At 44.7% G+C, this 24,258-nt stretch overlaps 1 protein-coding gene across 1 annotated transcript in view; it reads right to left on the bottom strand.

Moving 5' to 3' along the window:
• wdfy3 (WD repeat and FYVE domain containing 3) overlaps nucleotides 1-24,258 on the bottom strand; it is a 238,341-nt gene that overhangs the window by 136,027 nt on the left and 78,056 nt on the right. The window contains exons 14-19 of the mRNA XM_052479726.1: nucleotides 19,748-20,019; nucleotides 14,375-14,581; nucleotides 12,034-12,117; nucleotides 9,538-9,715; nucleotides 8,970-9,184; nucleotides 2,745-2,857 (exon numbers count right to left, since the gene is read on the bottom strand). Of these exons, the coding sequence (XP_052335686.1) occupies nucleotides 2,745-2,857; nucleotides 8,970-9,184; nucleotides 9,538-9,715; nucleotides 12,034-12,117; nucleotides 14,375-14,581; nucleotides 19,748-20,019 (1,069 nt within the window). The remainder of the gene's footprint in view (nucleotides 1-2,744; nucleotides 2,858-8,969; nucleotides 9,185-9,537; nucleotides 9,716-12,033; nucleotides 12,118-14,374; nucleotides 14,582-19,747; nucleotides 20,020-24,258) is intronic.

A 24,258-nucleotide genomic window follows, 5' to 3' on the forward strand; every position in this document is an offset into this window, starting at 1 on the left:
GCTTCTATAAAGCCTTATTCTGCATCTATAAAGCCTTATTCTGCTTCTATAAAGCCTTATTCTGCATCTATAAAGCCTTATTCTGCATCTATAAAGCCTTATTCTGCATCTATAATGCCTTATTCTGCATCTATAAAGCCTTATTCTGCTTCTATAAAGCCTTATTCTGCATCTATAAAGCCTTATTCTGCTTCTATAAAGCCTTATTCTGCATCTATAATGCCTTATTCTGCATCTATAAAGCCTTATTCTGCATCTATAAAGCCTTATTCTGCATCTATAAAGCCTTATTCTGCATCTATAAAGCCTTATTCTGCTTCTATAAAGCCTTATTCTGCATCTATAAAGCCTTATTCTGCATCTATAAAGCCTTATTCTGCATCTATAAAGCCTTATTCTGCTTCTATAAAGCCTTATTCTGCATCTATAAAGCCTTATTCTGCTTCTATAAAGCCTTATTCTGCATCTATAAAGCCTTATTCTGCATCTATAAAGCCTTATTCTGCTTCTATAAAGCCTTATTCTGCATCTATAAAGCCTTATTCTGCATCTATAAAGCCTTATTCTGCATCTATAAAGCCTTATTCTGCATCTATAAAGCCTTATTCTGCTTCTATAAAGCCTTATTCTGCATCTATAAAGCCTTATTCTGCATCTATAAAGCCTTATTCTGCATCTATAAAGCCTTATTCTGCATCTATAAAGCCTTATTCTGCATCTATAATGCCTTATTCTGCATCTATAAAGCCTTATTCTGCATCTATAATGCCTTATTCTGCATCTATAAAGCCTTATTCTGCATCTATAAAGCCTTATTCTGCATCTATAATGCCTTATTCTGCATCTATAATGCCTTATTCTGCTTCTATAAAGCCTTATTCTGCATCTATACTGATCTGTTGTTCCATGCAGTGAATCTGTTATTCACTGCATTTATATGGGCTGATAGCAGGAAGGCCAAATAGCTATTTTCTACATTGTAGAATTATATATATATAATTATATATATATATATATTATATATAATAAATATTCATTTATTTCATCTTTATTTAACTAGCCACGTCAGTTAAGATCAAATTCATATTTACAATGATGGCCTAGGAACGGCCGGCTGTGATACAGCCTGGATTCGAACCAGGGTATCTGTAGTGACACCTCTAGCACCGTGATGCAGTGCATTAGACCGCTGCGCTACTTGGGAGCCCAATATTAGTGTCGAAACCAAAACTATGAAATAACACATATTGAATCATGTAGTAACCAAAAAAGTGTTAAACAAATCAAAATATATTTTATATTTGAGATTCTTCAAAGTAGCCACCCTTTGCCTTAACGACAGCTTTGCACACTCTTGGCATTCTCTCAACTAGCTTCATGGGGTAGTCACCTGGAATGCATTTCAATAAATAGGTGTGCCTGGTTAAAAGTAAAAAATGCAGTTGAGCGAATCAGTTGTGTTGTGACAAGGTAAAAGACCAAGTCCATATTATGGCAAGAACAGCTCAAATAAGCAAAGAGAAATGACAGTCCATCCTTACTTTAAGACATGAAGGTCAGTCAATCCGGAAAATGTTCAAGAAATTTGAACGTTTCTTCAAGTGCAGTCTAAAAAACTATCAAGCGCTATGATGAAACTGGCGCTCATGAGGACCGCCACAGGAAAGGAAGACCCAGAGTTACCTCTGCTGCAGAGGATAAGTTCATTAGAGTTAACTGCAGAAATTGCAGCCCGAATAAATGCTTTGCCGTTTTCAAGAAACAGACAAATCTCAACATCAACTGTTCAGAGGAGACTGCGTGAATCAGGCCTTTATGGTCGAATTGCTGTAAAGAAATCACTACTAAAGGACACCGATAAAAAGAAGAGACTTGCCTTGGGCCAAGAAACACGAGCAATGGACATTAGAGTAGGTGAACGGGTGATCTCCGCATGTGTGGTTCTCACTGTGAAGCATGGAGGAGGAGGTGTGATGGTGCTTTACTGGTGACACTGTCTGTGATTTATTTAGAATTCAAGGCACACTTAACCAGCATGGCCACCACAGCATTATGCAGCGATACGCCATCCCATCTGGTTTGTGCTTAGTGGGACTATCATTTGTTTTTCAACAGGACAATGACCCAACATACCTCCAGGCTGTGTAAGGGCTATTTGACCAAGAAGGAGAGTGATGGAGTGCTGCATCAGATGACCTGGTCTCCACAATCACCTGACCTCAACCCAGTTGAAATGGATGAGTTTAACCAGAGAGTGAAGGAAAAGCAGCCAACAAGTGCTCAGCATATGTGGGAACTCCTTCAAGACTGTTGGAAAAGCTGGTTGAGGTGAAGCTGGTTGAGAGAATGCCAAGATTGTGCAAAGCTGTCATCAAGGCAAACAGTAGGTACTTGAAGAAACTAAAACATGTTTTTAACACTTTTCTGGTTACTACATGATTCCATAATGTGTTATTTCATAGTTTTGATGTCTTGACTATTATTCTACAATGTAGAAAATAGTAAAAAATAAAGAAAAACCCTTGAATGAGTAGGTGTATCCAAACCTTTGACTGGATGTGTGTGTGTGTGTGTGTGTGTGTATGTGTGTGTGTGTGTATGTGTGTGTGTGTGTGTGTGTGTGTGTGTGTGTGTAGTGTGTATGTGTGTGTGTGTGTGTGTATATGTGTGTGTATATATATATATATATATATATATATATATATATATATATACACACACACACATTGAGAGTGGTGTCTTACTTCTCATCTCCGCGTCGTAGCTCAGGGAGGAGGGTTTGTGGACACGATACTGTTTGAGCAGCTTCTTGTCCCAGGCGCCACAGTTGAGAGGGTTTCCCAGCCGGAGGAACTCTCTGTGGGGGAGAAACAATACCAATTTTATTTTTTTATGTTTATCTTGGTGTGACAATAAAACATACCGTAGACAAGATGTGCATGTTGAATCCCAGTGAAAACACTTATTTCCAAAGTGATCACATGGCATTTCACTGGCATCCTTCAACATGGACGCCTTTCCCCCTTTTGAAGAACAATAAACATCATTGCAGCCTCGGCCTTAATTGATATGCTCTCTGTCACCTGGAGCTGCAAGGCAGCTGGTCCAGAAACACAAGGAAAACACAAAGGACAATGGACTAGTCAGCCCTTCCCCCTCCGAGGAATGAGTCTCTGTTCCAGTATCTAGAGGACTGACAATATCTCTGTTACAGTATCCAGAGGACTGACTGACTATATCTCTGTTACAGTATCCAGAGGACTGACTATATCTCTGTTACAGTATCCAGAGGACTGACTATATCTCTGTTACAGTATCTAGAGGACTGACTGTATCTCTGTTACAGTATCCAGAGGACTGACTATATCTCTGTTCCAGTACCCAGAGGACTGACTATATCTCTGTTACAGTATCTAGAGGACTGACTATATCTCTGTTACAGTATCTAGAGGACTGACTATATCTCTGTTACAGTATCTAGAGGACTGACTATATCTCTGTTACAGTATCTAGAGGACTGACTATATCTCTGTTACAGTATCTAGAGGACTGACTATCTCTGTTACAGTATCTAGAGGACTGACTATATCTCTGTTACAGTATCCAGAGGACTGACTATATCTCTGTTACAGTATCCAGAGGACTGACTATATCTCTGTTACAGTATCTAGAGGACTGACTATATCTCTGTTACAGTATCCAGAGGACTGACTATATCTCTGTTACAGTATCCAGAGGACTGACTATATCTCTGTTACAGTATCTAGAGGACTGACTATATCTCTGTTACAGTATCCAGAGGACTGACTATATCTCTGTTCCAGTATCTAGAGGACTGACTATATCTCTGTTACAGTATCCAGAGAACTGACTATATCTCTGTTCCAGTATCTAGAGGACTGACTATATCTCTGTTACAGTATCCAGAGGACTGACTATATCTCTGTTACAGTATCCAGAGGACTGACTATATCTCTGTTCCAGTATCTAGAGGACTGACTATATCTCTGTTACAGTATCCAGAGGACTGACTATATCTCTGTTCCAGTATCTAGAGGACTGACTATATCTCTGTTACAGTATCTAGAGGACTGACTATTACCTCTGTTACAGTATCCAGAGGACTGACTATATCTCTGTTACAGTATCTAGAGGACTGACTATATCTCTGTTATAGTATCTAGAGGACTGACTATATCTCTGTTACAGTATCTAGAGGACTGACTATATCTCTGTTACAGTACCCAGAGGACTGACTATATCTCTGTTACAGTATCCAGAGGACTGACTATATCTCTGTTACAGTATCCAGAGGACTGACTATATCTCTGTTACAGTATCCAGAGGACTGACTATATCTCTGTTACAGTATCTAGAGGACTGACTATATCTCTGTTACAGTATCCAGAGGACTGACTATATCTCTGTTACAGTATCCAGAGGACTGACTATATCTCTGTTACAGTATCCAGAGGACTGACTATATCTCTGTTACAGTATCCAGAGGACTGACTATATCTCTGTTACAGTATCCAGAGGACTGACTATATCTCTGTTACAGTATCCAGAGGACTGACTATATCTCTGTTACAGTATCCAGAGGACTGACTATATCTCTGTTACAGTATCCAGAGGACTGACTATATCTCTGTTACAGTATCCAGAGGACTGACTATATCTCTGTTACAGTATCCAGAGGACTGACTATATCTCTGTTACAGTATCTAGAGGACTGACTATATCTCTGTTACAGTATCCAGAGGACTGACTATATCTCTGTTACAGTATCCAGAGGACTGACTATATCTCTGTTACAGTATCTAGAGGACTGACTATATCTCTGTTACAGTATCTAGAGGACTGACTATATCTCTGTTACAGTATCCAGAGGACTGACTATATCTCTGTTACAGTATCTAGAGGACTGACTATATCTCTGTTACAGTATCCAGAGGACTGACTATATCTCTGTTACAGTATCTAGAGGACTGACTATATCTCTGTTACAGTATCTAGAGGACTGACTGTATCTCTGTTACAGTATCCAGAGGACTGACTATACCTCTGTTACAGTACCCAGAGGACTGACTGTATCTCTGTTACAGTACCCAGAGGACTGACTATATCTCTGTTACAGTATCTAGAGGACTGACTGTGTCTCTGTTACAGTATCTAGAGGACTGACTGTATCTCTGTTACAGTATCTAGAGGACTGACTGTATCTCTGTTACAGTATCTAGAGGACTGACAATATATCTCTGTTACAGTACCCAGAGGACTGACTATATCTCTGTTACAGTACCTAGAGGACTGACTATATCTCTGTTACAGTACCCAGAGGACTGACTATATCTCTGTTACAGTATCTAGAGGACTGACTATATCTCTGTTACAGTATCTAGAGGACTGACTATATCTCTGTTACAGTATCTAGAGGACTGACTGTATCTCTGTTACAGTATCTAGAGGACTGACTGTATCTCTGTTACAGTATCTAGAGGACTGACAATATATCTCTGTTACAGTACCCAGAGGACTGACTATATCTATGTTCCAGTATCTAGAGGACTGACTGTATCTCTGTTACAGTACCCAGAGGACTGACTATTACCTCTGTTACAGTACCCAGAGGACTGACTATTACCTCTGTTACAGTACCCAGAGGACTGACTATATCTCTGTTACAGTACCCAGAGGACTGACTATATCTCTGTTACAGTACCCAGAGGACTGACTATATCTCTGTTACAGTATCCAGAGGACTGACTATATCTCTGTTACAGTATCTAGAGGACTGACTATATCTCTGTTACAGTATCCAGAGGACTGACTATATCTCTGTTACAGTACCCAGAGGACTGACTATATCTCTGTTACAGTACCCAGAGGACTGACTATATCTCTGTTACAGTATCTAGAGGACTGACTATATCTCTGTTACAGTATCTAGAGGACTGACTATATCTCTGTTACAGTATCCAGAGGACTGACTATATCTCTGTTACAGTATCCAGAGGACTGACTATATCTCTGTTACAGTATCCAGAGGACTGACTATATCTCTGTTACAGTACCCAGAGGACTGACTATATCTCTGTTACAGTATCCAGAGGACTGACTATATCTCTGTTACAGTATCTAGAGGACTGACTATATCTCTGTTACAGTACCCAGAGGACTGACTATATCTCTGTTACAGTACCCAGAGGACTGACTATATCTCTGTTATAGTATCCTGAGTATCCTGTCCTACAACACTATTAAAAGGGAAAGGGGGGTACCTAGTCAGTTATAATGATTTTACCACAGCTACAACACTATTAAAAGGGAAAGGGGGGTACCTAGTCAGTTATAATGGTTTTACCACAGCTAGAACACTATTAAAAAGGAAAGGGGGGTACCTAGTCAGTTATAATGGTTTTACCACAGCTACAACACTATAAAAAGGGGGGTACCTAGTCAGTTATAATGGTTTTACCACAGCTACAACACTATTAAAAGGGGGGTACCTAGTCAGTTATAATGGTTTTACCACAGCTACAACACTATTAAAAGGGAAAGGGGGTACCTAGTCAGTTATAATGGTTTTACCACAGCTACAACACTATTAAAAGGGAAAGGGGGTACCTAGTCAGTTATAATGGTTTTACCACAGCTACAACACTATTAAAAGGGAAAGGGGGTACCTAGTCAGTTATAATGGTTTTACCACAGCTACAACACTATTAAAAGGGAAAGGGGTACCTAGTCAGTTATAATGGTTTTACCACAGCTACAACACTATTAAAAGGGAAAGGGGGTACCTAGTCAGTTATAATGGTTTTACCACAGCTACAACACTATTAAAAGGGAAAGGGGGGTAACCTAGTCAGTTATAATGGTTTTACCACAGCTACAACACTATTAAAAGGGAAAGGGGGTACCTAGTCAGTTATAATGGTTTTACCACAGCTACAACACTATTAAAAGGGGGTAACCTAGTCAGTTATAATGGTTTTACCACAGCTACAACACTATTAAAAGGGAAAGGGGTACCTAGTCAGTTATAATGGTTTTACCACAGCTACAACACTATTAAAAGGGGGATACCTAGTCAGTTATAATGGTTTTACCACAGCTACAACACTATTAAAAGGGGGGTACCTAGTCAGTTATAATGGTTTTACCACAGCTACAACACTATTAAAAGGGGGATACCTAGTCAGTTATAATGGTTTTACCACAGCTACAACACTATTAAAAGGGGGGTACCTAGTCAGTTATAATGGTTTTACCACAGCTACAACACTATTAAAAGGGAAAGGGGGTACCTAGTCAGTTATAATGGTTTTACCACAGCTACAACATTATTAAAAGGGAAAGGGGGGTACCTGCTGGTTACTAGTTCAACACTCTAACCACTAGGCTACCTGTATGATCTCTGTGGTAACTGTCCTCTGAGGATAACTCTGATGCTCTCTATATAGATGTAGGATCTCTGTGGTAACTGTCCTCTGAGGATAACTCTGATGCTCTCTATATAGATGTATGATCTCTGTGGTAACTGTCCTCTGAGGATAACTCTGATGCTCTCTATATAGATGTAGGATCTCTGTGGTAACTGTCCTCTGAGGATAACTCTGATGCTCTCTATATAGATGTAGGATCTCTGTGGTAACTTGTATTTGTCTGGACACGGTGAACTCTGAATTACTCTATAACGCAAAAAGGTTTTCAATCAATTTTTTTTTTTTTTTACCAAGTCATGAAATAATACTTGCTTTTATATTTGGCTTCTCATGACCTTGACCTTAGTCAGTATACTTCATGACCAGTCCTTGACCTTAGTCAGTATACTTCATGACCAGTCCTTGACCTTAGTCAGTATACTTCATGACCAGTCCTTGACCTTAGTCAGCTAAACACAGTATACTTCATGACCAGTCCTTGACCTTAGTCAGTATACTTTATGGCACACGGTTCAACTGTAGTCTCTGGCATATTGCTAATTATCTTACGGAGTAAAATAAACATTTTAATGGGCTAATTGATTCATTTTATTATGAATTGATTAATTGTTTGAGTCTACAGAGGAGAAACAGGAGAGTCTACAGAGGATCATTGTTCATTTTTATTAAGAAAGAAAGTCAGATGACTTCTTCTGTCTCTGTGTGTGTGTGTGTGTGTGTGTGTGTGTGTGTGTGTGTGTGTCGAGCCCAACTGTCTGTATCCTATCCTGCATCACAGCTGACCGGCCATGCAGCAAATTAGGCCAACTGTGACTCCACCCAGACTCCTCTAAATAATAGTCAAAACCGATTCTTTCCCTTTTATGTAAAAGAACCATCGACATCATTACGAGTTTATTAGGGGGGGTTATGCCACCCCTTAGTAACAGAGAGCTCTGCTTACTATTTGTGTGCAATTAAATGTGTGATGAGGTAAATGTTTTAGAGGTAAATGGACTTATAATGATGTGCCACATCTGGTCCTGCTGTGAGTGTGTGTGAGAGAGTGTGTGTGTGTGTGTGTGTGAGTGTGTGTGTGTGTGTGTGTGTGAGTGTGTGTGTGTGTGTGTGTGTGGTGTGTGTGTGTGTGAGAGAGAGACAGTGAGTGGTGGTGAGTGAGTGAGTGAGTGTGAGTGAGACAGAGAGAGAGAGAGAGAGAGTGAGAGAGAGAGAGAGAGAGAGAAGAGAGAGAGAGAGAGAGAGACAGAGAGAGAGAAGTGAGAGAGAGAGAGAGAGAGAGAGAGAGAGAGAGAGAGAGAGAGAGAGAGAGAGAGAGAGAGAGAGAGAGAGAGAGAGAGAGAGAGAGAGAGAGTGAGAGAGAGAGAGAGAGAGAGAGAGAGAGAGAGAGAGAGAGAGAGAGAGTGAGAGAGAGAGAGAGAGAGAGACAGAGAGAGAGACAGAGAGAGAGACAGAGAGAGAGAGTGAGAGTGAGTGAGTGAGAGTGTTTGTGAGAGACTCTGTCTGCCTGCATCCCACCCTCACCTCAGGGCCATAGGCTGCAGGGCCTGTGAGGCCAGCCTCTCAAACATCCTCTGCAGCGGTGGGTGTAGGGGGTGTTCCTCGTCTCCCAGGGCCAGGCTGCAGCGCTGCAGTAGTCTGCTGTGGAGACCTGCTTCACACAGGATCTGCTGGTTTCTCTCACTGTAGACCAGCAGCTGCAGGATGTTAGCTACTGCTAGCTGAAGGTCCAGAGCATGCTGGGTAGGGAGAGGGAGGGAGGGAAGGGGAAATGAATAGTTAAGTTTTGGTTCCTTTAATGTTTGTGACAGACGAGCATCTTGCTGAAGGGTAACTCTGTGTCATAGACTAGTGTTATGACACAGCTAAACCAGCAAGAGACACAGATATTCAGACATGTACAACTCTTAGGGAGGAAATGGAACTCTTGTACAACTTTTGTTCCTCATTCACCTCATTTTTGGACTAAGAGGAAATGGTAGTACACTTTATTCCATTTTTACCGACTATAGTATCACTGAGAGAAAGTAACACATTCATCCTGAGACCAGGGACACAAGGAGTGGGTGTGGCCTCCTCGGCACTTCCTTACCTCTGGTTGGCTGTCGGAGCTGACGGAGGCCAGCAGGTCCAGCATTGCTAGCCCCGCCCCAGGGTGGATGACCACCGAGTCCGACGAGGAGGAAGAGTTGGCCAGTTGTAGTTTTATGTTTAGGTCCGTCGAGGCTCTGACCCCTGCAGGGGGGCCTGATGTGCCCTGGTAGCCGTGCCTGTGTTTTCGGTGACAGTAAGTTAGCCGTTAGTGACAGTCAACAGTTTCCCGGTGTGTATCAAGAATGGTCCAAAGGACATCCAGCCAACTAGACACAACTGTGGGAAGCATTGGAGTCAACATGGGCCAGCATCCCTGTGGAACGCTTTCGACACCTTGTAGAGTCCATGTCCCCGACGAATTGATGCTGTTCTGAGGGCAAAAGGGGGTACAACTCAATATTAGGAAGGTGTTCTTAATGTTCGCTATACTCAGTATCTATTGGGGGACTATCTAAATAAAGTGTTGCCAAAATATTGTTGGGTTGAGTCCGATGAGAGGGAAAATAAATCCAGAAATTATATCCTAATCTTTCCTTTCAAAGGGATCATGGAATAAAATCACCTATTTTGCTAAACTCTGGGATTTTTACTTTGAAGACTGAAATGTTGATTAAACGAAGTGTCTCTGTAAAAGTGATTAAACCATGAAGAGATTAAACACGAGAGGTTTAAAGGTTAAGTCAGTTTAGAGTTGACACTGACTCACACCCAGGACTGTATTCATTTAATTAGAGAAAAATAGCCACGTTGATGCAGTCATGGAAATGATACATCCTGCGGATTGGTTTCCCCTACAGAGCAATGAAGAGAGAGGGCTTAAAGGAAGGGGTCAGCAGAACCAGGATGAAAAGAGAGAGAGAGAACAAAGAGAGGGGAGAGAGAACGAGAGGGAGGATAAGAGAGAGAGAGAGAGAGAGAGAGAGAGAGAGAGAGAGAGAACAAAGAGAGGGGAGAGAGAACAAGAGGGAGGATGAGAGAGAGAGAGAGAGAGAGAGAGAGAGAGAGAGAGAGAGAGAGAGAGAGAGAGAGAGAGAGAGAGAGAACAAGAGGGAGGATAAGATAGAGAGAGAGAACGAGAGGGAGGATAAGAGAGAGAGAGAGAGAGAGAGAGAGAGAGAGAGAGAGAGAGAGAGAAAGAGGGAGAGAGAGAACAAAGAGAGGGAACGAGGATAAGAGAGAGAGAAAGAAATAGGTCAGAATGCAAAGAACAAGAGGAGAGGAATTCACATGACATAGCAGCAATAGCTGACATAAGGGTAAGAGAGCTACATGACATAGCAGCAATAGCTGACATAAGGGAGGGAGCTACATGACATAGCAGCAATAGCTGACATAAGGGAGAGGAGAGAGCAACATGACATAGCAGCAATAGCTGACATAAGGGAGAGGAGAGCTCAACATGACATAGCAGCAACAGCTGACATAAGGGTAAGAGAGCTACATGATATAGCAGCAATAGCTGACATAAGGGAGAGGAGAGAGCAACATGACATAGCAGCAACAGCTGACATAAGGGTAAGTGAGCTACATGACATAGCAGCAATAGCTGACATAAGGGAGAGGAGAGCGCAACATGACATAGCAGCAACAGCTGACATAAGGGAGAGGAGAGCGCAACATGACATAGCAGCAACAGCTGACATAAGGGTAAGAGAGCTACATGATATAGCAGCAATAGCTGACATAAGGGAGAGGAGAGAGCAACATGACATAGCAGCAACAGCTGACATAAGGGTAAGTGAGCTACATGACATAGCAGCAATAGCTGACATAAGGGAAAGGGAGCTATATGACATAGCAACAATAGCTGACATAAGGGAGAGGAGAGAGCAACATGACATAGCAGCAACAGCTGACACAAGGGTAAGAGAGCTACATGACATAGCAGCAATAGCTGACATAAGGGAAAGGGAGCTACATGACATAGCAGCAATAGCTGACATGAGGGAGAGGAGAGAGCAACATGACATAGCAGCAATAGCTGACATAAGGGAGAGGAGAGAGCTACATGACATAGCAGCAATAGCTGACATAAGGGAGAGGTGAGAGCTACATGACATAGCAGCAATAGCTGACATAAGGGAGAGGAGAGAGCTACATGATATAGCAGCAATAGCTGACATAAGGGAGAGGAGAGAGCAACATGACATAGCAGCAACAGCTGACATAAGGGAAAGGGAGCTACATGACATAGCAGCAATAGCTGACATAAGGGAGAGGAGAGAGCTACATGACAGCAGCAATAGCTAACATAAGGGAGAGGAGAGAGCAACATGACATAGCAGCAACAGCTGACATAAGGGTAAGAGAGCTACATGACATAGCAGCAACAGCTGACATAAGGGAAAGACAGCAGCAATAGCTGACATAGGGGAAAGAGAGAGGAGAGAGCAACATGACATAGCAGCAATAGCTGACATAAGGGAAAGAGAGAGTAGCATGACAGAGGAAGAGGAGCGGGATGAGGAAGAGGAGTGCAGAGCGCAGTAGCTACCTCTTCCTGGCGAGCGCTGGCGTACCCCAGGGGGATGGCAGGGAGGTCTCGTGAGTGAGGCAGGGGGGAACCTGCTCCGCACGACTGAACACAGCACACACACACATTCAGGACACACACACACACACACAAACAAACATGGATGGACAAGAGTAGCACACAGCCAGGCAGTGCCAAAGATTAGAGGAGAAAAAGAGAGAAAGAGAGGAAAGAGAGAAAAGAGGAAGATGTTAGTTAGAAGGCTGAAAGAAAAGAGCGCTCAGAGCATAGCTAGCTAGCACACTACAAGGAGGCTAATGCTACCAGGAGGCTAATTTTACAGCACACTACAAGGAGGCTAATGCTACCGGGAAGCTAATGCTACAGCTCACTACCAGGAGGCTAATGCAACAGCACACTACCAGGTCACTAATGCTTCAGCTCACTACCAGGAGGCTAATGCTACAGTTCACTACCAGGAGGCTAATGCTACAGCTTACTACCAGGAGGCTAATGCTACAGCTCACTACCAGGAGGCTAATGCTACAGCTTACTACCAGGTCACTAATGCTACAGCACACTACCAGGAAGCTAATGCTACAGCTCACTACCAGGAGGCTAATGCTACAGTTCACTACCAGGAGGCTAATGCTACAGCTCACTACCAGGAGGCTAATGCTACAGCTCACTACCAGGAGGCTAATGCTACAGCTCACTACCAGGAGGCTAATGCTACAGCTCACTACCAGGAGGCTAATGCTACAGTTCACTACCAGGAGGCTAATGCTACAGCTCACTACCAGGAGGCTAATGCTACAGCTCACTACCAGGAGGCTAATGCTACAGCACACTACCAGGAAGCTAATGCTACAGCTCACTCCAGGAGGCTAATGCTACAGTTCACTACCAGGAGGCTAATGCTGCAGCTTACTACCAGGTCACTAATGCTACAGCTCACTACCAGGAGGCTAATGCTACAGCTCACTACCAGGAGGCTAATGCTACAGCAAACTACCAGGTCACTAATGCTACAGCTCACTACCAGGAGGCTAATGCTACAGCTCACTAATGCTACAGCTCACTACCAGGAGACTAATGCTACAGCTCACTACCAGGAGGCTAATGCTACAGCTCACTACCAGGGGTTGATTATTTGAATCATCTGTATAATATAATACCAAAATGTGTGCCCCTTGTGGTACCCAGGACCTTGTTTGGAGAGACCTGCACAACAGTGTGGCAGGTAAGCTCTTCATTCACAAGGCAGCACAGTCCAGTCAAAACTGCACAACTGCATTGAGGTATGTGAGAGTCCAAGTGAAGTCACTGTTTTGAGTCTCAGACGTGATCACCTGAGAGGAACTCGAACAGATCTAAATCTATGGGGGCTTTGCATCGACGAATCTGCTACTGCAGATTGGTGACTTGTTCGTCTGAGCTTTGATTGTCACGGGATGTATTTTCAAGCCAGTTTAAAGAACAAATTCTTATTTACTCCGGCCAAATCCGGAAGGCGCCGGGCCAATTGTGCGCCGCCCTATGGAACTCCCCAAATCACGGCCAGATGTGACACAGCCTGGATTCGAACCAGGGACTGTAGTGACGCCTCTTACACTGGTGATGCAGTGCATTAGACCGCTGCGCCACTCGGGAGCCCATTGATTTGGGGTTAGACTCCTTTTGGCCTGTTTAACCAATCACTGACCTGTTGAGGGAGTCAATCACTGACCTATTGAGGGAGTCAATCACTGACCTATTGAGGGAGTCAATCACTGACCTGTTGAGGGAGTCAATCACTGACCTGTTGAGGGAGTCAATCACTGACCTATTGAGGGAGTCAATCACTGACCTGTTGAGGGTCAATCACTGCCTAATCAATCTGACCTATTGAGGGAGTCAATCACTGACCTGTTGATTTGACCTATTGAGGGAGTCAATCACTGACCTATTGAGGGAGTCAATCACTGACCTGTTGAGGGAGTCAATCACTGACCTATTGAGGGAGTCAATCACTGACCTATTGAGGGAGTCAATCACTGACCTGTTGAGGGAGTCAATCACTGACCTATTGAGGGAGTCAATCACTGACCTATTGAGGGAGTCAATCACTGACCTATTGAGGGAGTCAATCACTGACCTATTGAGGGAGTCAATCACTGACCTATTTGAGGGAGTCAATCACTGACCTATTGAGGGAGTCAATCACTGACCTATTGAGGGAGTCAATCACTGACCTGTTGAGGGAGTCAATCACTGACCTATTTGAGGGAGTCAATCACTGACCTATTGAGGGAGTCAATCACTGACCTATCAAATGTGTGGGCCTAGAGTCTGTTTTAGTGAGAAACAGTAACTGACGTACCTGTCGAAGGAGTCGGTGGCCATCTTATGAAGGTAGATGAAGAGCTTGCTGCAGTGTTTGAGGGTGGGGCAGATGTTGTCCCCGGTCCCGCCCCCTGCTCCGGCTACAACCCCGTCGTCCTCCAGCAGCCTCAGGAAGGGCTGGGCGTTGGAAGGGAACACTCCCGTGACTCCAACCTTCTTGGCCTCCGAGAAACAACCCAGCAGCCTGAAGGTACAATCGTATTTATTTACACTGAACAAAAATATAGGCGCAACATGCAAAAAATGTCAAAGATTTTACCGAGTTTACAGTTCATATAAGGAAATCAGTCAATTTAAATAAATTCATTAGGCTCTAATTTATGTATTTCATATGACTGGGCAGGGGCACAGTCATGGGTGGGCCTGGGAGGGCCCACCACCCTCAGACGATCCCGCAGGTGAAGAAGCCGGATGTGGAGGTCCTGGGCTGGCGTGGTTACACGTGGTCTGCGGTTGTGAAGCCGATTGAACGTACTGCCAAATTCTCTCAAAACAACGTTGTTAGAGGCGGCTTATGGTAGAGATATCAACATTAAATTCTCTGGCAACAGCTCTGTTGGACATTCCTGCAGTCAGCTTGCCAATTGTACGCTCCCTCAGAACTTGAGACATCTGCGGCGTTGTGTTTTGTGACAAAACTGCACATTTTAGAGTGGCCTTTTATTGTCCCCTGCACAAGGTGCACCTGTATTGATCATGCTGTTTAATCAGCTTCTTGATAGGCCACACCTGTCAGGTGGATGGATTATCTTGGCAAAGGAGAAATGCTCACTAACAGGGATGTAAACAAATTTGTGCACAGAATTTGAGAGAAATAAGCTTTTTTTGTTCGAATGGAACATTTACGGGATCTTTTATTTCAGCAACAACTCACACGTTTTGTTTATATTTTTGTTCAGTGTAGACAGTCCTTTAATCATCATCATCATCATCATCATCATCATCATCATCAGTCTCATGTGAAGACTCACGATCTACCACACTTCAATACTCATCACTGTTTAACGATTAGTTGGGTACATACTTGTCCTGTCCTATACATGTCCTATACATGTCCTATACTATACTTGTCCTGTCCTATACATGTCCTATACTATACATGTCCTATACTATACATGTCCTATACTATACATGTCCTATACATGTCCTATACTATACATGTCCTATACATGTCCTGTCCTATACATGTCCTATACTATACATGTCCTGTCCTATACATGTCCTATACTATACATGTCCTGTCCTATACATGTCCTATACTATACATGTCCTGTCCTATACATGTCCTGTACTATACATGTCCTGTCCTATACATGTCCTATACATGTCCTATACTATACATGTCCTGTCCTATACATGTCCTATACTATACATGTCCTATCCTATACATGTCCTATACTATACATGTCCTATACATGTCCTGTCCTATACATGTCCTGTCCTATACATGTCCTGTCCTATACATGTCCTGTCCTATACATGTCCTGTCCTATACATGTCCTGTCCTATACATGTCCTGTCCTATACATGTCCTATACTATACATGTCCTATACTAAACATGTCATATACATGTCCTGTCCTATACATGTCCTGTCCTATACATGTCCTGTCCTATACTATACATGTCCTGTCCTATACATGCCCTGTCCTGTCCTATACATGTCCTATACTATACATGTCCTATACTATACATGTCCTATACATGTCCTATACTAAACATGTCCTATACTATACTATACTATACATGTCCTATACTATACTATACATGTCCTGTCCTATACATGTCCTATACTATACTATACATGTCCTATACATGTCCTATACTATACATGTCCTATACCTATACTGTCCTATACATGTCCTATACTATACATGTCCTATACTATACTATACATGTCCTATACTATACTATACATGTCCTGTCCTATACATGTCCTATACTATACTATACATGTCCTATACATGTCCTATACTATACATGTCCTATACATGTCCTGTCCTATACATGTCCTATACTATACATGTCCTATACATGTCCTATACATGTCCTATACTATACATGTCCTATACATGTCCTATACTATACATGTCCTATACATGTCCTATACTATACATGTCCTATACATGTCCTATACTATACATGTCCTATACATGTCCTATACTATACATGTCCTATACATGTCCTATACTATACATGTCCTATACATGTCCTATACATGTCCTATACATGTCCTATACTATACATGTCCTATACTATACATGTCCTATACATGTCCTATACATGTCCTATACTAGAGTCGTGGCCAAAAGTTTAGAGAATGACACAAATATGAATTTTCACAAAGTCTGCTGCTTCAGTGTCTTTAGATATTTTTGTCAGATGTTGCTATGGAATACTGAAGTATAATTACAAGCATTTCATAAGTGTCAAAGGCTTTTATTGACAATTACATGAAGTTAATGCAAAGAGTCAATATTTGCAGTGTTGACCCTTCTTTTTCAAGACCTCTGCAATCTGCCCTGGCATCCTGTCAATTAACTTCTGGACAACATCCTGACTGATGGCAGCCCATTCTTGCATAATCAATGCTTGGAGTTTGTCAGAATTTGTGGGTTTTTGTTTGTCCACCCGCCTCTTGAGGATTGACCACAAGTTCTCAATGGGATTAAGGTCTGGGGAGTTTCCTGGCCATTGACCCAAAATATTGATGTTTTGTTCCCAGAGCCACTTAGTTCTTTTGCCTTATGGCAAGGTGCTCCATCATGCTGGAAAATGCATTGTTCATCACCAAACTGTTCCCGGATGGTTGGGAGAAGTTTCTCTCGGAGGATGTGTTGGTACCATTCTTTATTCATGGCTGTGTTCTTTGGCAAAATTGTGAGAAGCAACCCCACACATGAATGGTCTCAGGATGCGTTACTGTTGGCATGACACAGGACTGATGGTAGCGCTCACCTTGTCTTCTCCGGACAAGCTTTTTTCCGGATGCCCCCAAACAATCGGAAAGGGGATTCATCAGAGAACATGACTTTACCCCAGTCCTCAGCAGTCCAATCCCTGAACCTTGTGCAGAATATCAGTCTGTCCCTGATGTTTTTCCTGGAGGGAAGTGGTTTCTTTACTGCCCTCCTTGACCCCAGGCCATCCTCCAAAAGTCTTTGCCTCACTGTGCGTGCAGATGCACTCACACCTGCCTTCTGCCATTCCTGAGCAAGCTCTGTACTGGTGGTGCCCCGATCCTTCAACTGAATCAACTTTAGGAGACGGTCCTGGCACTTGATGGAATTTCTTGGGTGCCCTGAAGCCTTCTTCACAACAATTGAACCGCTCTCCTTGAAGTTCTTGATGAGCCGATAAGTGGTTGATTTAGGTGCAATCTTACTGGCAGCAATATCCTTGCCTGTGAAGCCCTTTTTGTGCAAAGCAATGATGATGGCACGTGTTTCCTTGCAGGTAACCATGGGTGACAGAGGAAGAACAATGATTCCAAGCACCACCCTCCTTTTGAAGCTTCCAGTCTGTTATTCGAACTCAATCAGCATGACAGAGTGATCTCCAGCCTTGTCCTCATCAATAATCACACCTGTGTTAATAACGAGAAAATCACTGACATGATGTCAGCTGGTACTTTTGTGGCAGGGCTGAAATGCAGTGGAAATGTTTTGGTGGGGATTCAGTTCATTTGCATGGCAAAGAGGGACTTTCATTCATCTGATCACTCTTTGTAACATTCTGGAGAATATGCAAATTGCCATCATGCAAACTGAGGCAGCAGACTTTGTGAAAATTAATATTTGTGTCATTCTCAAAACTTTTGGCCACGACAGTATACATGTCCTGTCCTATACATGTCCTGTCCTATACATGTCCTATACTATACATGTCCTATACATATCATATACTATACATGTCCTATACTATACTATACATGTCCTATACTATACATGGCCTATACATGTCCTATACTATACTATACATGTCCTATACTATACATGTCCTATACTATACTATACATATCATATACTATACATGTCCTATACATGTCCTATACATATACATATACTATACATGTCCTATACTATACATACATGTCCTATACATACTATACATGTCCTATACATACTATACATGTCTATACATGTCCTATACTATACATGTCCTATACTATACTATACATGTCCCTATACATGTCCTATACTATACTATACATGTCCTATACTATAAATGTCCTATACATGTCCTATACTATACTATACATGTCCTATACATACATGTCCTATACATACTATACATGTCCTATACTATACATGTCCTATACATGTCCTATACTATATGTCCTATACTATACATGTCCTATACATGTCCTATACATGTCCTATACATACATGTCCTATACTATACTATACATGTCCTATACTATACATGTCCTATACTATACCTATACTATACATGTCCTATACTATGTCCTATACTATACATGTCCTATACTATACATGTCCTATACATGTCCTATACTATACATGTCCTATACTATACATGTCCTATACATGTCCTATACTATACATGTCCTATACTATACTATACATGTCCTATACTATACATGTCCTATACTATACATGTCCTATACTATACATGTCCTATACATGTCCTATACTATACATGTCCTATACATACATCCTATACTATACATGTCCTATACTATACATGTCCTATACTATACATGTCCTATACTATACATGTCCTATACATACATGTCCTATACTATACATGTCCTATACTATACTATACATGTCCTATACTATACATGTCCTATACATACTATCCTGTCCTATACTATACATGTCCTATACTATACTATACATGTCCTATACTATACATGTCCTATACTATACATGTCCTATACTATACATGTCCTATACTATACATGTCCTATACTATACATGTCCTATACTATACTATACATGTCCTATACTATACATGTCCTATACTATACATGTCCTATACTATACATGTCCTATACTATACATGTCCTATACTATACATGTCCTATACATACTATACATGTCCTATACTATACATGTCCTATACTATACTATACATGTCCTATACTATACTATACATGTCCTATACTATACATGTCCTATACTATACATGTCCTATACTATACATGTCCTATACTATACATGTCCTATACATATCCTATACTATACATGTCCTATACTATACATGTCCTATACTACACATGTCCTATACTATACATGTCCTATACTATACATGTCCTATACTATACATGTCCTATACTATACATGTCCCATACATGTCCTATAATGTCCTGTCCTATACTGTACCTGACAGCGTCTGCCAGTTTTTCATACTGGATCTCCGTCCTGAAGAAGTGTGAGTTGGCGGGTTCGTAGCGCATGGCAGCGGTCAACGTGCAGAAGACGGTGTGGAGGAGCTCAAACACTTGGTTCTGATTGGCCCGTTCCCAGCCGTGGCGCGGCGGCTGACACAGAGAGCGCTCCATGGCAACGAGTAGCGACGTCACATACACAAAGCCCCCGACCTTCCGGAAGACTGTCCGCGTGCGATGGCTTTCTCTCAGCACAGCCAGGAGAGTCTAGTAGACATGGGAGAGGAGGTTATACTATACTATACTGGGTGGGTGGGTGGGTGATACTATACTTTCTCTCAGCACAGCCAGGAGAGTCTAGCAGAGGGGAGAGGAGGTTAGGGCTGGGTGGGTGGGTGGGTGATGGCTTTCTCTCAGCACAGCCAGGAGAGTCTACCAGAAATGTCCTAGAGGAGGTTAGGGCTGGGTGGGTGGGTGGGTGATGGCTTTCTCTATACATGTCCTATACATGTCCTATACTATACATGCACATACTATACTATACATGTCCAGTCCTATACTATACATGTCCTACAGAGAGTCTAGCAGAGAGGAGAGGAGGTTAGGGCTGGGTGGGTGGGTGGGTGATGGCTTTCTCTCAGCACAGCCAGGAGAGTCTAGTAGAGAGGAGAGGTGGTTAGGGCTGGGTGGGTGGGTGGGTGGGTGATGGCTTTCTCTCAGCACAGCCAGGAGAGTCTAGTAGAGAGGGAGTCCTAGGTGGTTAGGGCTGGGTGGGTGGGTGGGTGGGTGATGGCTTTCTCTCAGCACAGCCAGGAGAGTCTAGTAGAGATGTCCTATAGGATACTTAGGGCTGGGTGGGTGGGTGGGTGATGGCTTTCTCTCAGCCTACAGCCAGGAGAGTCCTATACAGAGAGGGAGAGGATAGTTAGGGCTGGGTGGGTGGGTGATGGCTTTCTCTCAGCACAGCCAGGAGTCTAGTCTAGCAGATAGGAGACATGGATAGTTAGGGCTGGGTGGGTGGGTGATCGCTTTCTCTCAGCACAGCCAGGAGAGTCTAGCAGAGAGGGAGAGGAGGTTAGGGCTGGGTGGGTGGGTGGGTGATGGCTTTCTCTCAGCACAGCCAGGAGAGTCTAGCAGAGAGGGAGAGGAGGTTAGGGCTGGGTGGGTGGGTGGGTGATGGCTTTCTCTCAGCACAGCCAGGAGAGTTTAGCAGAGAGGAGATGTGGTTAGGGCTGGGTGGGTGGGTGATGGCTTTCTCTCAGCACAGCCAGGAGAGTCTAGCAGAGGAGAGGAGGTTAGGGCTGGGTGGGTGGGTGGGTGATGGCTTTCTCTCAGCACAGCCAGGAGAGTCTAGTAGAGAGGGAGGTGGTTAGGGCTGGGTGGGTGGGTGGGTGATGGCTTTCTCTCAGCACAGCCAGGAGAGTCTAGCAGAGAGTCCTATAGGAGGTTAGGGCTGGCTGGGTGGGTGGGTGATGGCCTTTCTCTCAGCACAGCCAGGAGAGTCTAGCAGAGAGGAGTCCTATACTGGTTAGGGCTGGGTGGGTGATGGCTTTCTCTCAGCACAGCCAGGAGAGTCTAGCAGAGAGGGAGAGGAGGTTAGGGCTGGGTGGGTGGGTGATGGCTTTCTCTCAGCACAGCCAGGAGAGTCTAGTAGAGAGGAGAGGTGGTTAGGGCTGGGTGGGTGGGTGATGGCTTTCTCTCAGCACAGCCAGGAGAGTCTAGTAGAGAGGGAGAGGTGGTTAGGGCTGGGTGGGTGGGTGATGGCTTTCTCTCAGCACAGCCAGGAGAGTCTAGTAGAGAGGAGAGGTGGTTAGGGCTGGGTGGGTGGGTGAAGGCTTTCTCTCAGCACAGCCAGGAAAGTCTAGTAGAGAGGGAGAGGTGGTTAGGGCTGGGTGGGTGGGTGATGGCTTTCTCAGCACAGCCAGGAGAGTCTAGCAGAGGGAGAGGTGGTTAGGGCTGGGTGGGTGGGCGGGTGGGTGATGGCTTTCTCTCAGCACAGCCAGGAGAGTCTAGCAGAGAGGGAGAGGAGGTTAGGGCTGGGTGGGTGATGGCTTTCTCTCAGCACAGCCAGGAGAGTCTAGCAGAGAGGGAGAGGAGGTTAGGGCTGGGTGGGTGGGTGGGTGATGGCTTTCTCTCAGCACAGCCAGGAGAGTCTAGCAGAGAGGGAGAGGAGGTTAGGGCTGGGTGGGTGGGTGGGTGATGGCTTTCTCTCAGCACAGCCAGGAGAGTCTAGCAGAGAGGGAGAGGTGGTTAGGGCTGGGTGGGTGGGTGGGTGGGTGATGGCTTTCTCTCAGCACAGCCAGGAGAGTCTAGCAGAGAGGGAGAGGTGGTTAGGGCTGGGTGGGTGATGGCTTTCTCTCAGCACAGCCAGGAGAGTCTAGCAGAGAGGGAGAGGTGGTTAGGGCTGGGTGGGTGATGGCTTTCTCTCAGCACAGCCAGAAGAGTCTAGCAGAGAGGGAGAGGTGGTTAGGGCTGGGTGGGTGGGTGGGTGATGGCTTTCTCTCAGCACAGCCAGGAGAGTCTAGCAGAGAGGGAGAGGAGGTTAGGGCTGGGTGGGTGGGTGATGGCTTTCTCTCAGCACAGCCAGGAGAGTCTAGCAGAGAGGGAGAGGAGGTTAGGGCTGGGTGGGTGGGTGATGGCTTTCTCTCAGCACAGCCAGGAGAGTCTAGCAGAGAGGAGAGGTGGTTAGGGCTGGGTGGGTGGGTGGGTGATGGCTTTCTCTCAGCACAGCCAGGAGAGTCTAGCAGAGAGGGAGAGGAGGTTAGGGCTGGGTGGGTGGGTGGGTGATGGCTTTCTCTCAGCACAGCCAGGAGAGTCTAGCAGAGAGGGAGAGAAGGTTAGGGCTGGGTGGGTGATGGCTTTCTCTCAGCACAGCCAGGAGAGTCTAGCAGAGAGGGAGAGAAGGTTAGGGCTGGGTGGGTGGGTGGGTGATGGCTTTCTCTCAGCACAGCCAGGAGAGTCTAGCAGAGAGGGAGAGAAGGTTAGGGCTGGGTGGGTGATGGCTTTCTCTCAGCACAGCCAGGAGAGTCTAGCGGAGAGGGAGGAAGGTTAGGGCTGGGTGGGTGGGTGGGTGATGGCTTTCTCTCAGCACAGCCAGGAGAGTTTAGCAGAGAGGGAGAGGTGGTTAGGGCTGGGTGGGTGGGTGGGTGATGGCTTTCTCTCAGCACAGCCAGGAGAGTTTAGCAGAGAGGGAGAGGTGGTTAGGGCTGGGTGGGTGATGGCTTTCTCTCAGCACAGCCAGGAGAGTCTAGCAGAGAGGGAGAGGAGGTTAGGGCTGGGTGGGTGGGTGATGGCTTTCTCTCAGCACAGCCAGGAGAGTCTAGCAGAGAGGGAGAGGTGGTTAGGGCTGGGTGGGTGATGGCTTTCTCTCAGCACAGCCAGAAGAGTCTAGCAGAGAGGGAGAGGTGGTTAGGGCTGGGTGGGTGGGTGGGTGATGGCTTTCTCTCAGCACAGCCAGGAGAGTCTAGCAGAGAGGGAGAGGAGGTTAGGGCTGGGTGGGTGGGTGATGGCTTTCTCTCAGCACAGCCAGGAGAGTCTAGCAGAGAGGGAGAGGAGGTTAGGGCTGGGTGGGTGGGTGATGGCTTTCTCTCAGCACAGCCAGGAGAGTCTAGCAGAGAGGGAGAGGTGGTTAGGGCTGGGTGGGTGGGTGATGGCTTTCTCTCAGCACAGCCAGGAGAGTCTAGCAGAGAGGGAGAGGAGGTTAGGGCTGGGTGGGTGGGTGGGTGATGGCTTTCTCTCAGCACAGCCAGGAGAGTCTAGCAGAGAGGGAGAGGAGGTTAGGGCTGGGTGGGTGATGGCTTTCTCTCAGCACAGCCAGGAGAGTCTAGCAGAGAGGGAGAGGTGGTTAGGGCTGGGTGGGTGATGGCTTTCCCTCAGCACAGCCAGGAGAGTCTAGCAGAGAGGGAGAGGAAGTTAGGGCTGGGTGGGTGGGTGATGGCTTTCTCTCAGCACAGCCAGGAGAGTCTAGCAGAGAGGGAGAGGAAGTTAGGGCTGGGTGGGTGGGTGATGGCTTTCTCTCAGCACAGCCAGGAGAGTTTAGCAGAGAGGGAGAGGTGGTTAGGGCTGGGTGGGTGTAGGTTTGTGTGTGTGGGTGTGTAGGTGTGTGTGTAGGTGTGTGTGTGTGTAGGTGTGTGTGTGTGTGTGTAGGTGTGTGTGTGTGTTGGTGTGTAAGTGTAGGTGTGTAAGTGTAGGTGTGTAAGTGTAGGTGTGTAAGTGTAGGTGTGTAAGTGTAGGTGTGTAGGTGTAGTTGTGTAAGTATAGGTGTGTAAGTGTAGGTGTGTGTGTAGGTGTAAGTCTAGGTGTGTGTGTAGGTGTGTGTGTGTGTAGGTGTGTGTGTGTGTGTGTGTAGGTGTGTGTGTGTGTGTGTATAGGTGTGTGTGTGTAGGTGTGGGTGTGTAGGTGTTTGTGTAGGTGTTTGTGTAGGTGTGTGTGTGTGTAGGTGTGTGTGTGTAGGTGTGAGTGTGTAGGTGTGAGTGTGTAGGTGTGTGTGTAGGTGTGTGTGTGTGT

The sequence above is a fragment of the Oncorhynchus keta genome, chromosome 25 (assembly GCF_023373465.1).
Source record: "Oncorhynchus keta strain PuntledgeMale-10-30-2019 chromosome 25, Oket_V2, whole genome shotgun sequence".
Taxonomy (NCBI): Eukaryota; Metazoa; Chordata; class Actinopteri; order Salmoniformes; family Salmonidae; genus Oncorhynchus; species Oncorhynchus keta.